We start from the raw sequence: 14204 nt of genomic DNA on the forward strand, positions 1-14204 counted from the left end.
TGCTATTATAAATGGTACTAATTTTAGACATTCATTACTAATGTAGAGAAATATATTTGACTTACCTAAATTGACGTTATATCTTCCAGCCTTGCTAAATCCACTTAATAGTTCAAGGAGCTTTTTTAGTATATCCCTTGGGTTTTTCTATATAGGCAGTCATAGTGTTTGCAAACACAGAGTTGTATTTCTTTCTAGTCTGTGTGCCTTTTATTTCTTTTACTTGCTTCATTGCACTGGGAGGGCCTCCATGATGGTGGTGAATAATAGTGGTGAGAGCAGACATCCTTGTGTTGTTCCTGATCTTTGGGGAAACCATTCAGTCTTTTACCATTAAGAATGATGCTAGTTTAGGTTTTTCATGGATGCACTTTACTAGGTTTAGGGAGTTTATATTGCTGAGATTGGATGTTGAATTTTGCCAGTTGCTTTTTCACGTTCATGTGGCTCTTGTTCTTTTTTTTTTTTTTTTTTTGAGTTGGAGTCTCACTGTCGCCCAGACTGGAGTGCAGTGGCCGCTCCCGGCCACCGCAGCCTCGACCTGCTGGGCTCCAGCGATCCTTCCGCCTCAGCCTTCCAAGTAGCTGGAACTACAGCCATGCACTACCACACCCGGCTAATTTTTTGATTTATTGTAGAGATGAGGTCTCGCCTGCCCAGGCGGGTCTCGAACCCACAGGCTCAGGCAATCCACTCACCTCAACCTCCCAAAGGCGTGGGATTACAGGCTGAGCCACCGAGCCTGGCTGGCTCTTGTTCTTTAGTATAAAAAAGTTTTATAGTTTTTTGCTTATGTCTTTTTGTATATTTTTATTTTTAGTGGTTGCTGTAGGAACAGTATGCATATCTAACTATTTCCAGACCAGAGTTAATATTTTACCACTTTAAGTAAAATGTATATAGGTTCCCTTAACTTCTGTCTTTTATGCTATGGTTGTCATATTTATAACAAACCATCTGCATACATTGAAAATATTGTCAGCAGTGTTTTAACATTTACTTTCTATACGCTCACATTTTTTTTTTTTTTGAGTTGGAGTCTCACTCTTGCCCAGGCTGGAGTGCAGTGGCATGCTCACGGCCACCTCAGCCTCAACCTGCTGGGCTCAGGCGAACCTTCCACCTCAGCCTTCCAAGTAGTTGGAACTACAGGCGTGTGCTACCACGCCCAGCTGATTTTTTCTTTATTTATTATAGAGATGAGGTCTCACCAAGTTGCCCCAGAGCTCATGCATTCCTCTCGCCTCAGCCTCCTAAAGTGCTCGGATTACAAGCTTGAGCCACTGCACCCAGCCTACTCTCACATATTTTAAAGAACTTAAGAGAACTCAAAGTTTTCTGTGTGTTTACCCAGGATGTTACCATTTCTTTTGTTCGTTATTCCAGAAGCTCCGTTTCTCTCTTATTGTTTACTTCACTCTGAAGAATTTTCTTTAGCACTTCTCTTAGACCTGTTGGTCTGCTGGTTGCAAATTCTCTTAGTTTTCATTCAACTGATGTCATTATTTTCTTTTATTCCTGAAAGATAATTTCACCATGTTGAGCAGTCTTTTCCCTCAGAACTTTAAAGATGCCATTTCAGTGTCTTCTGGCTGTCACGCTCGCTGATTAGAGAGCTCTGTGATCACTCAAACATGTTATATGTCATTTTCCTCTGGTTGCTTTCAAGATTTTTCATATCTTTGGTCTTCAGTAATCTGATTATGATTTGTTTAGGCTTTTTTAAAAAATCTGTCTTTGCTGAGCTTCTTGATTGTGTAAATTTGTTTCTTACTAAATTTGTGAAGTTTTCAACTATGCTTGAAATATTTTTTTTCTGTGCCAAACTCTTTCTTCTCTCTTTATTGAACTCTGAAAACACAACTGCTAGACCTTGATACTGCTCTATAGGCCTCTGAGGCGCTATTCCTTTTTTTTCTTTGTTGTTCAAATGAGATCATTTCTCTTGTTCTGTCAGCAGGTTCACAGATTCTTCTCTTATCTCCATTCTTTTATTGGCTTACCAGTGAATTTTTCATTTCAGGTATTTTTCAGTTCTAAAATTTGTATTTGCTTATTTTTTATAACTTTTGTCTCTTTCCTGAGAACTTCTGTTATTCCATTCATTTTAGAAATGTTTACTTTAACCCTATATTGCTATAATAGCCGAAGTCTTGATAATTCTAACATCTGGGGCATCATAAGTTTGGCATCTGTTGATTATCTTTTCCCTTGAGAATGAGTCATATTTTCCTGGTTGAGGTAATTTTAGATTGTATCCTGGACATAAACCTGAATATTGTTTAGACTCTGGGTCCTGTTAATTGGGTTAACCCAATTAGGTTCAGAGTTCAAGTCAGTCTTGCCTTCCAGGGGCAAGGATTTCAGTGTCATTTTAGCTTTTAAAACCTTTGTCCTGCTGCGTTGGGTCATTTATGCATATGAAACTGGAGTGGTGGTTTAACTTGCTCATTTCTCAGCATCTTTGCGGTGCTGCTTCTGTTTGATGCTTGCTGTTCTGCACATAAATGGCTCAGGGTGAACCTAGGATTTGTGTTGATGCTCAAATTTAGAGAAATCCCCTTCTCTAGCTCTCCTCTCTGGGATTCCCCCATTCTCTCTGGCCCTCATGCCACCCTTCTTTGGTCATGTATGTTTCCATATGCATTCCTGAATTGTCATTTCCAGGTTTGAGAAGAATGCTGCTGGTAATTTGATGGGTATTGCGTTAAATCTGTAGATTGCCTTGGGTAGAATGAACATCTTAACAATGTTGATTCTTCCAGTCCATGAGCATGGAATGTTTTTCCATTTGTTTGTGTCATCTTTTATTTCTTTGAGCAGTGTTTTGTAGTTTTTGTTGTAAAGGTCTTTCACGTCTTTGGTTAGGAAGGTGCCAAGCTATTTCATATTTTTGTGGTGATTATGAATGGGATTGTGCTTTTTACTTGGATTTCTGTTTGTTTATTGTTGGTATATAGAAATGAGACTGTTTTTTGCACATTTATTTTATACCCTGAGACTTTGCCAAGGTCCTTTATCAGTGCAAGGAGGTTTTTGAGATATACAATAATGTTGTCTGCAAAGAGGGATAACCTAACTTCCTCTTTTCCTATTTGGATACCCCTAATCTCCTTCTCTTGTCTGATTGCTCTAGCTAGGACTTCTAATACTATGTTGAACAATAGGGGTGAGAGTGGGCATCCTTGTCTTGTTCCAGTTTTCAGGGGAAATGGGTCCAATTTCTGTTTAGCCGTATGCCACTGTGGGTTGCTCATAGATGGCTCTTACTATTTTGAGGTATGCTCCGTCTATGCCTAGATGTTCAAGGGTTTTTATCAAGAAGGGGTGCTAAACTTTATCAAAATCTTTTTCCACATCTGACGATATAATCATGTGGTTTTTGTCTTTACATCTGTTGATGTATTTAATTACGGTCTTGCGAATGTTTAATTATGGTCTAGCGGATGCTGAAACAGCCCTGCATCGTAGGGATGAAGCCTACCTACTTGGTCATGGTGGATGATTTTTGAGATGTGTTGTTGGATCTTGTTGAGAGTTTTGGCATCTATGTTCATCAAGGATATTGGCCTGTAGTTCTTTCTTTGTTAGATCTTTACCTGGTTTGGGTATCAATGTGATATTAACTTCATAAAATGATTAAGGGAGAGCTCCATCTTTCTTGATTGCCTGGAATACTTTCAATAGGATTGGTATCAGTTCCTCCTTGTATGTTTTGTAGAATTCTGCTGGAAAGCCATCTGGTCCAGGGTTTTTTTGTGTAGGTAGTTTTCTTATGACATAGTTGATTTGCTGGGTTGTTATTGGTCTATTTAGGGTCTCAATTTCTTCTTATTTCAACTTGGGGAGGTTGTGTGATGTAAGAAAGTTCTCTATTTCATTCTCTCGAAGTTTTAATTGCCCAGTTTTGTGATTGTTACTGGCACTGCCCTTGGGGCAAAGCAAGGAGAGAAAAAAATGGGAAGGGAAAAAAAAAGGATTCTTTGGACTAGAAAAGCTTCCTTCCTGGCTTCACCTGCTGCTGGTCCTGTGCTAGGGAGCTGCCCTTGAGTTGTGAACTTCACCCAGTTCTCCAGCCTTTCTCAATCTTCTATTCAGAAGGATGGGATTCCTCTTGGAGTTTTAACTGCCTGGGGAGTCACCACCACAGCTCTGCTAAAGGCCTGCCCCACGCTCAAGGCCTGAGAGAGAAGAGGCAGAAAAAACTCAAGAAACACCCATCCATCCTCCATCCCAGCTGGTCCTTCAAGTTTTGTTTCCTTCCGTTCACCTACTTTTATTTACTTTTAAGAGTCTTCACAGTATTGCGTCTGTTGTTTTGTCCAGGCTTTTTTTTTTCACTGTAATCTGTGGAGAAATAGACTTTGAGGGCTTACTCCATCTTGTCTACAACAGAAGTCCTGATGGTTGGTTTTTTTTTTTAAGGCCGCTTCTCAGCTATTCGGGCTGACGTATTGCTTCCTAATTCCAGCATCTTTTCCACTATGCATGTGGACAAATATTGTTCAAGAAACCTCCAAATAGGAATTGTCTTTCAGGCTGATTCATGACAGGCCATAGTCTATATAAATTTAAAGCAGATTGTAATATTCAGAGAAGGATTAATTTCAGCTCCCTTTTTCCATTTGTGATCCTGAAATTGAGGATTTATAAAGTTTTTCATGACCCTGTAATCTCTACCTCTCATTAAACGATTGGTTCCATGACTACCAGGAGCAAACGCCGCAGGCTGTGGTGGTGTACAACAGCCAGTAGAGGGAGATGACAGGCTTCTTTCACTGTTTCCAGGATCTGGCTTCTCCCCAGGGAGGTAGCAGCTTGCCAAATACTGTCAAGAGACCTGAACCATCTTGTGCTAGCTAGTGCAGTTTAAATCAGGAATCACATTTATAACAGGAACTACTGAAATGTTCTTTAATCCTTGTATTTGAACATCCCTAATAGAGTTTTTTTCTTTCCCATTCTCTCAGGGAGAGGAGATTCAAGGTTACAGCCATTAACTGGTGCAATTCTGTTAGTGCACACTGGGGATCCATTAATTTGCTTTAAACACCTCCACTACTAGAGTCTTTGAGGGTAAGGTAGGAATCATGTTTTGTTTGACTTTATAACCTTATTGTGCAAAATGGTGGTGTTGAGACTCTAAGTCATTTTTTTATGTAGCATGTTACTTCCCCTGAAGCATTGGGTTCTTTAGTCATTTAATTTTTGCAGAGGGCATTTAGTTCTTGGGGAACTGCGGCCTGACTTGTAACCCCAGCTCTCAACCTACGATCTCCTTCCTAATGTATACAGCTATGACTGCCAGAAATAGGAGGAGGACTTGCCTCTAAGGCTCACCTTAGGTGGGCTTGTAAATAAGTTTGAGTCCCTAAAAGGGACTCTTCTGTGCAGATTACTCTTGAGGGCTGACACCATATTTGGGACATGTGCCTCTTCAGCTTCAGAGTAGGTGGATGAGTTGTCAGGTTTCTCTAATATCTGGGGTCTGGTTACCCTGTCTGCTTTCAGAGCATGAAATCCTGCCCAGATTTCTCCACTTATCTTTTCTATGAACTTCTCTTGGAAGTCAGGGCTTCCCTAGCTCTTTCTTTAATTTATCCTTTGGATTACGCTTATGTCATGTTAACTGTGTCTTAGTTGTTAGAGACCCAAAGATGAACACAGTGTAAGTGCTGTGGTAATAGGGACACAGTGGAGAGACGCGAATGTGTCAGAAAGCACAGTGTACTAAGTAAGGCATACAGTCAGGGAGTAGCCTGATGCTCTTCTGCGTAGTGTTTGCAGTTTGGTCTCCTTGGAATATGAGACTTAGGAAAAGCAGAATGTTACAGAACTAGAGAGACTGACAAAGATCACATTTCTTTTTTTTTTGTTGTTGTTGTTTGTTTTTGAGTTGGAATCTCACTCTGTCGCCCAGACTGGAGTGCAGTGGCCGCTTCCGGCCACCACAGCCTCGACCTACTGGGCTCTGGCGATTCTTCGGCCTCAGCCTTCCAAGTAGCCGGAATTACAGGCATGCGCTACCACGCCCAGCTGATTTTTTGATTTATTGTAGAGATGAGGTCTCGCTGCCCAGGCAGGTCTCGAACCCGCAGGCTCAGGCAATCCACTCACCTCAGCCTCCCAAAGGCACGGGATTACAGGCTGAGTCACCGAGCCCGGCTAAAGATCATATTTCAAAGGGTTCTGGGGACTGAACTACGGAAATTCAGGTTCGGACCAAAAACCTGTGAAGATAGAAGAAGGATTATAATCAGCATGATGAGATGATCAGATTTCCATTTGGGGCTTTTGTGGGGATTTTTTTAAGGCAGGATCTCACTTTGTCATTCAGGTTGGAGTACAGTAGCGTGATCATAGCTCACTGCGGCCTCCAACTCCTAGGCTTCAGCAACCCTCCCATCTCAGCTGAAGCTGGGACTACAGATGTGACCCACCACCACACCTGGCTAATATTTAGATTTTTTTTGTAGAGACAGGGTCTCGCCATGTTGCCTGGGCTGGTCCTGAACTCTTGGCCTCAAATGATCCTCCTGTTTTGGCCTCTCAAAGTATTGGGGTTACAGGTGTGAGCCGCTGTACTGGCCAGTTTTCCACTTTTTAGAAGATTCTTTATTTGTAAGAGAGAAGATAGCTTAAAAAAGTAGCTGACCCCTGAGAATAGAGGCCATTGTCATCTAAACAAGAGGTTGAAGTGGCCCATAGAAATGGTGAGGGACATACAGGTATTTTGAAGTTAATGTAATCAGTAACACTTGGTGACTGAATATAGGCAGTGGGTGAGAGGGAGGACCCTTAGGTTTCTGGTCTGTGTGTTTGGCACTTCACCAAGATGAGAAGTACAGAGAGAGGAGCTGGTTTGTGGGAAGAATATCAGATCACTCTGGGATGTGTCAAGTTCAGAAAGTGTCTGATATGTCTAGGTGGAGATGTCTAGTACGACGTTGGCTGCAGAAGTGTGGAACTCACTCACATAGCTTGAAAGCATCAATTTCTTGGTTAATACCTTTAGTAGCAGTTGAGATGTGGAGTTTGGATGAGGAACTCAGTAAGAGCATCAGAGATGAAAGCTGGTACCATGGGAATGCTAGGACAAGCAGAAGGGAAAACCCAGAAGGAGATGACGTAGTTGTCAGAAAGATAAGAAAAGAATTGAGAAAGAATGGTGTTGTAGAAGCCATAAGGGTAAGACAGTTTTAAGGAGGGAGTGATTAGCAATGTCAGATACAGAGACCAAGTAGAGTAAGGCAGAGAAGCATTCAACAGATCTGCTGATGTGGGGGCACTGGGCCCTTCAGCAGGAGCAGTTTTGGTAATCACTTGGGGCAGAAGCTAAAGTGAGTGAGTTGAGAAGCAAGGGAAGAAGGTAGAGACAGTAAAATTGGCTTTGTACGAAGCAGCAGGGAGTGTTTGTCTCCTCTGCTGCCTCCCCAGGCCAGAGCATGCTGCTTGCGAGGGTCTGTGGTTTTACTCCAGCAGTGCTCAACTTTGACCCGGAGTTGGGGTTTTTCGGGGAGTGGTTGCGAGTGTTTTTGCTACTGATCTTGTTCCTAGTCCCCTTCTTGACAGATTCTCTACAGCTTTTAGTCCTTGTCATCCCTCTTCACGTGGAGACCTCTCAGTGGTAACTTCTGCTTCACTGAGAAGACTATCCAGAGTAAACTCATCTCTCTGCACATCCTCTCAAATTTACTTTTTCCTTCCACATTGTGTGATCTCAGTAGAACATGAGCCCCTTCACTGGAACTTTGGGCTATGGTTTCTGAGGATCATTCTCTGTCCCTCCTATATATAGTTTATCGGTTTTTAAGGTTTTTAAGGCTCATAGCCTTTCCACATGTTTGTCTCCGTAGCGGACAAACATCCTCCACTCTCCCTCCAGACCCTGCCTCCTCAGGCTGTAGTTGCTATTTTGCTTCTGTTTTGTCGGGAGGCTGTTTTCTCCACATCAGTCCTCAGTCTCCATGGTCCGGGTGGCAGCACAACCATCACTCCACTGAACTGCTTACACAGGCTACCAGTGTCCTCTTTTTTTGGGGCAGACCCGGTGACTTCTACACTGCCAACCTACTTTTCCTCTTGACAGTGTTGATGATCCCTCTTCCTGAATTTTTCCTCTCGTGGTTTCCCTAACACTACTCTCCTAGGTTTCCTTTTTCTTTCTTTGCTCCTTCTCATTCTCCTTTGCTGCCTTTTCTCCTGGCCCCAAATGGAGGCGCCTTATGTTGTTCTGGCCTGGGTCTTCACTTTCTCCACAGTTGGTGTCTGGGCCATGATATCCACTCCATGGTTTCACATAACTCCTTGCAAATAAATCTAGCTCTGCTTTTTTTCTTTAGTTCTAGACCAAACTAGACAAACTTTTTGACAGAAGCCACTTCAGTTTTTAAATAATGTATTTTTAAATGATGGAGTTTAAGTAATGTATTTAAAGGAATTTCAAATGATGTATATATTTTTTAATCCTCAGTCTGTTCCTTCACTCCACCTCACCCCCACCCGATCTAGGCAGTTGTCAGGTCCTGTTGACTTTTCCTGAAGGTGACTGGGAGCAGGTCACGTGTCCAGGCTCTTATTGCCATTTCTGCTCTGCTGCCCAAGGTCACGCCCTCATTTCCTCTCACCTGGGGGTATTACAGTACTTCCCTCTCTTGTCTCTGCCTTCATTTTCTCAGGTCTTCCAGAATGCTGCCAGTAGCAGCCAGCGCATGCCACTCTTTACCTTGTTTGCTCCCCAGTGTCTGCAGAGTCATGTCCAGCCTCTTGGTAGTCAGGGCCCCTTACGGTCTTGTCCAGATGACTCTTTTACCTTGTGTCCCACACCTCTCTAGATATTTCCTAAAACTCCATGAACTTTTGTTCCTCTGGGCGTTTACCTGTGTTGTTCCTGCTCTCCTGCCCATTCATCACATCCCTTTTGCCTAGAAGAATCCTTCGGGGCTCAGGGCAAGGGTCATCTCGATGAAGTCTCCCTTTTTGAATCTAGAGTAAATGTTTGGGGGATTATGGGGACTAGAACTTGACTTCAGCTGCCTTAGTAATGGGGACGACGGACACCATTAGGAACCCCTTCCCTCCATTGTCACATTTACACTAGAAACAGATGGTTAAAAACAGGAGCTCTGATGACAGCTCTGCCATTTACTAACTTTATTATTTTGGGCAAGTTATTTACTGTCTCAGTGTCAGTTAAGTCTGAGGGTTAAGTGTGCTTGCCACATGGAAAGCAAGTAACAAATGGTGGCTGTTGCCACCAGAAATGGTAAGATTTTCATCCCTCATGATCCTCAAATGAGATAGTAAGTACTGTAATAATTCCTATTTTACAGGTGATGAAACTGAGGCTTAAGGAGACTAAGCAACTTATCAAAACACATGATTGCTTTCCCAAACACATGGCTGTAGAAATTGGTTTTTTCAACCTTTTTTTTTTTTTTTGAGTTGGAGTCTCACTCTGTCGCCCCGACTGGAGTGCAGTGGCAGCTCCCAGCCACCACAGCCTCGACCTGCTGGGCTCCAGCGATCCTTCCACCTCAGCTTTCCAAGTAGCTGGAATTACAGGCATGCGCTACCACGCTCGGCTGATTTTTTTGATTTATTGTAGAGATGAGGTCTCACCAAGTTGCCTAGGCAGGTCTTGAATCCGCAGGCTCAGGCAATCCACTCACCTCGGCCTCCCAAGGCGCGGGGTTACAGGCTGAGCCACCGAGCCCGGCTTCAACCTTTTATTCCAGAATGTCTTTAACCTCAACAAGTATTTAGTAAACTGAATTGAAAGATGGATCTGGAACACCAGAGTCAGACTAGGAAAGAAACTTAGAAATTGTCACCTGCACAGGGAAGGTAATTGGAATCATTCTCTTTCCTTTGAAGTTCTTTTATCTCTTTGGGTTCACACATTTCAACCACCCTTTCAGCAATGAGCTGTATATTTCTTTGTGACAGATAATAATTATTATGTTTAACTGTTACTTAAATCTTTTGTTGTGAAAATTTGCACGTATTTATCTTCTTTCCCCACTGGGTTGTAAACTGTTTGAGAGCATAGGACTGTACCTATACTTCTGTTTTTAACTCATGAGGTCCCTGTTTTGCTTACATAGATAATAGGTCCAATCTGGGTAAAAGTTTTAATCCCAAAAAAGGAATTCACCTATTTCTAAGCAATGCTCAATCAACCAAGATGATTTTGTTAATCTTTACTTTCTATGATTTGGATTAAGAAAACATTACTTCACATTTTCCTAATAAACATTGCTATGTCATATATATATTTTTAAAACTGTTCCTCTATTGCTCCATTTCTCAGTGTCATGCCTCTGTATGCTTTAGGATTCTGACACACATTTATACCCTTGTAATTGAAGAAACTGAAGGTCATTTTCCAGTGGTTCTCCCATTTTTTTATCTGACAAAGTATTCTCTACACAGCTTGGTCAAGACTCAAGGTTCTTGACGTTTAAATGCTTTATACTTTTCTCTTGACAGAGCTGAAAAGCTTCAGCTGCTGAATCACAGGCCTATGACTGCTGTTGAGATCCAGCTGGTGAGTGAAGGGGGCCTGAACTTGAGAGGGTTGTTTTCTAGGTCCGAGATTTAGAAAGGCTTCAGATGGACAGGTCAGAAACTGCCAATTATTGAAGTGGCTGTCCAGCCACCCCATTTTTTAAAAAAATGAGACCTCACCAGTTTGACCCTCACCAGTTAGTATGGACTTAGGGAAAGTAAAAGACTAGAAGAAATTTAATTCCTCCCGTAGGGTTCGGGACTATAACTTGGCAGCTCTCTGTCTCCCATGATGTCCTCGGCCATTCTGGCCATTGCTTTCCTGTGGGGGTTGCTGCCAACCAGATGTTGCATAAAAACATTAAACTCAACGTGTTTCTGGTGAGTTTTCCGTCCTCCCACTCCTACCCTTCACCCCTGCTCTTCCTTTCTTTCTTTTCTTAGTGAATGGAGCATGTGTGCACTTCCTCACGTGCTCTCTTCCTCTCTCTCACCCCCCTGGCCTGGTCTTCCAAGCCAGAAACCTGGAAGTCATTCCCTTCCTTGTATTCCAAGTTCTGTTGCTTCTATCCTTTCTTCTTTCTTCTTTCCCCACTGTGCTGCATTGATTGCTATCTTCATTCTCCACATGGCTCTTACAGTTTTTGCCTCCAGCCTGGCCCCCTGCAGTCCATCTTCTACACCACTGTCATGGTTCTCTTCTAAAATCACAAATGTCATCATCTTGTTTCCCTGCATAAAACCATTTAGTGGAGCTTCCTCACATGTATAGTCCAATTGCAATCACTACATAAGGCTTCAGGATTGGGGAAGATGGCGGAGTAGAAGGCCTGAGATGGTGTAAGGGGAATGTGAAAATGGGGCCCAGTGATACAAACTGACTGGCTGCCATATTGGTACACTGTGGTAGTTTCCTTGCTTATACAGGGCGGAGAGCCTCAGTAAGCCACAAATGTTAGACAGGCCATCTAACTGCCAGTAAAAAAAATTTTGGTCTAGAGGATTAATAAAATGAGAGTCAAGCAGTTTCCAAGGTCAGTTTTAGAAAAAGCTCTTTGTAGAATTTCCTTTAGAACTGTGGGGAAGAAAATGGTTTAAAAAAAAAAAACAAACCACCAAAAACACCTATGTGGGCTCAGGAGGCACTGTGGCTCATGTCTGTAATCCTGGTGCTTTTGGGAGACGGAGGCGGGAAGATCACTTGAATCCAGGAGTTTTAGTCCAGTCTGGACAGCGTAGTAAGACTCCCATCTCTAAAAAAATAATTTAAAAAATTAGCTGGGAATGGTGGTGTGCACCGGTAGTACCAGCTACTCAGGAGGCTAAAGTGGGAGGATCACTGGAGCCCAGGAGTTTGAGGCTACAAACTGATTGCACCACTGCACTCCAGCCTGGGTGACAGTGAGACTCTGTCTCTTAAAAGAAACAAGCAAGCAAACAAAACTAGCATCTTTAGAGTTGCTTATAAAAAAAACTTTTCAAAGGCTCGTGGGGTGTTTAATTTTTGACTAGAGCTTTTATTATCTTTTGAGTTGTTTCTGCCATTCAAAAATGCACCCAGAATTAAATTAGAAACATTCCTTCCATCAGGGTGTCTTTCTGGGGAACTAACCTGTAAGCTTTTTTGTGTGTCCGCATTATTCTGATGCTGTACTCTGCTAAAGGTTTAACTTAGAGGAGAGAAAAAAACAAAACAGCAAGAACCTAATCCCTGTCCCTCTGGGTTAAAGATCACATGTCGTGTCTCCTCCAGCTTTAATCAGCAGCATATGTTGTTCATGGCTTAATGACAGACGGAGAGAAGAGATGAGGAGGATTAGTGTGACCTCATCCCAGAGCCTGTAGAAAACTCTATTATTACTTGGGAAGATGAGCTGCTATTGAGAATGGTGTATGCCACACTGGTCTCTGGCGTGGGTCATGGTGCCAGTCACTGCCGACAGTTGTAACTTTGAGTGCCCTCACCACAGTCTTGGAAGGGGGCAGATGGTCTCTCCATTTTAGCCCTGAGGGCTAGTGAGTGGCTGCTTTGGGCCTTTCTGATTCAGAGCTGTGCTTTGTTCCTCCAAGCTGGGTGTACTTTTGCTGGGTGAGAAGAAAGATGTGTGTGGTATCCCCTAGGTTCTTCTCATCTCCTTTCTACAAAGTAGCTAGGCCTTGATAAAAACGATGTTGTTTCCCAGGAGTTGGACAATTTTATAGCTACCCTGGGATTTGGTTACAGAAGGTAGGCGATAATTTACCAAGGTTTATAGCAATGTCTCTTCTCGATCAGAGAGGGATAAGAAATGAAAGTTTCACATGGAGTGGAAAGTACAAGAGACTTGAGACGCTCCCTCTATTAACCTCACAGCCATTTATTCTCCCTGGGTCCAGAAAGCAGTCCCAGCATCCAGCATTTGTTAGTTATTCGTTTGGGAGCCGGGTGTCTTTTGGAGGCTAACGCATCTCACTTCTTCAGTTATGCCTCAGCCGTGACTTATTGTAATCCTCTGGTGACTGCCTGCTGCCTCAGAGGGTCTGCGAGGAAATGGGCTGGCTACCTGGCTTAGGACTTTTGGCATGCCCAGTTGTCTATTTATTTGGAATGATTTGTGAACCCTCTGGCCTGAAGATAGATCAGTGAGCTCTATGGTCTCACAGACCACTGTCCTGAACTGCATTAGTTTCTGTGCCTGTTACCAATTTAGTGACTATAAAACATCTTGAATTATATAGAATGTTATTGCTTGTAAAGCACTATCACATATGTTCTTTTTATTATTACTGTTTAAAAAATTTTTTTTTGAGTCAGAGTCTCACTGTGTTACCCGGGCTGGAGTGCAAGTGGCATGCTCACGGCTGCCGCAGCCTTGACCTTCTGGGCTCAGGTGATCTTCCTGCCTCAGCCTTTCAAGTAGGTGGAACCATAGGCATGTGTCTTACCTTGTTGCTCAGGCTGGTCTTGAACCCCTGAGCTTAGGCAATCCTCTCGCCTCTGCCTACCAAAGTGCTGGGATTATAGGTGTGAGCCACTGCGCCCGGCCCACATATGTTCTTATTTGGCCCTGAGTATAGGCATTACTTTCATTTTACATTAGAGAAGGTTAAAATTTAGAGAGAAAGGATAAGTGAACTGTTCTAGGTCAAATAACTGGAAGTGTTTTGTTGCTGTTAGATTTTGAATCATTTTGAGGAAAGTAGGACATTAGCTTGGCAACTTACAGTGAGAAACAACTATTTTTGGAGTTTAGCTGCCCAGTTTGATGCTTTTGGGATTGATATAATAAAAATTTATCATTTATGTTAACCCTTCAGCCAGTACTTTGGATTTTTACATTTCATTTGCCTTTATATTTTGAATAACCTGAAACCCCTGTTATCTGAGAACATTGAGATGGTCACTTTAAATTGTTAAGTAAAGAAGTTAAGTTGGCAATGACTGGCACCGTGATCCATGCCAGAGACCATGTCTGACATACACCAGACTTAACTTCTTTACTTAACTTACGTCAACTTAAATTCTTTTTTTGTTTGTTTGTTTTTGTTTTTTGTGTTTTTTTTTGTGTTGGAGTCTCACTTGGTCGCCCAGACTGGAGTGCAGTGGCTGCTCCCGGCCACCGCAGCCTCACCTGCTGGGCTCCGGCAATCCTTCTGCCTCAGCCTTGCGAGTAGCCAGATTACAGGCATGCGCTACCACGCCCGGCTGATTTTTT

General features: G+C 42.7%; 1 protein-coding gene across 1 annotated transcript in view; it reads left to right on the top strand.

The window, feature by feature from the left end:
• CRCP (CGRP receptor component) overlaps positions 1-14204 on the top strand; it is a 45069-nt gene that overhangs the window by 27465 nt on the left and 3400 nt on the right. Inside the window, exon 5 of the mRNA XM_008052742.2 lies at positions 10492-10549. Coding sequence (XP_008050933.1) covers positions 10492-10549 — 58 coding nt within the window. The remainder of the gene's footprint in view (positions 1-10491; positions 10550-14204) is intronic.

Source organism: Carlito syrichta, unplaced genomic scaffold, assembly GCF_000164805.1.
Source record: "Carlito syrichta isolate Samal-C Ts95f unplaced genomic scaffold, Tarsius_syrichta-2.0.1 Scaffold287424, whole genome shotgun sequence".
Classification (NCBI taxonomy): domain Eukaryota; kingdom Metazoa; phylum Chordata; class Mammalia; order Primates; family Tarsiidae; genus Carlito; species Carlito syrichta.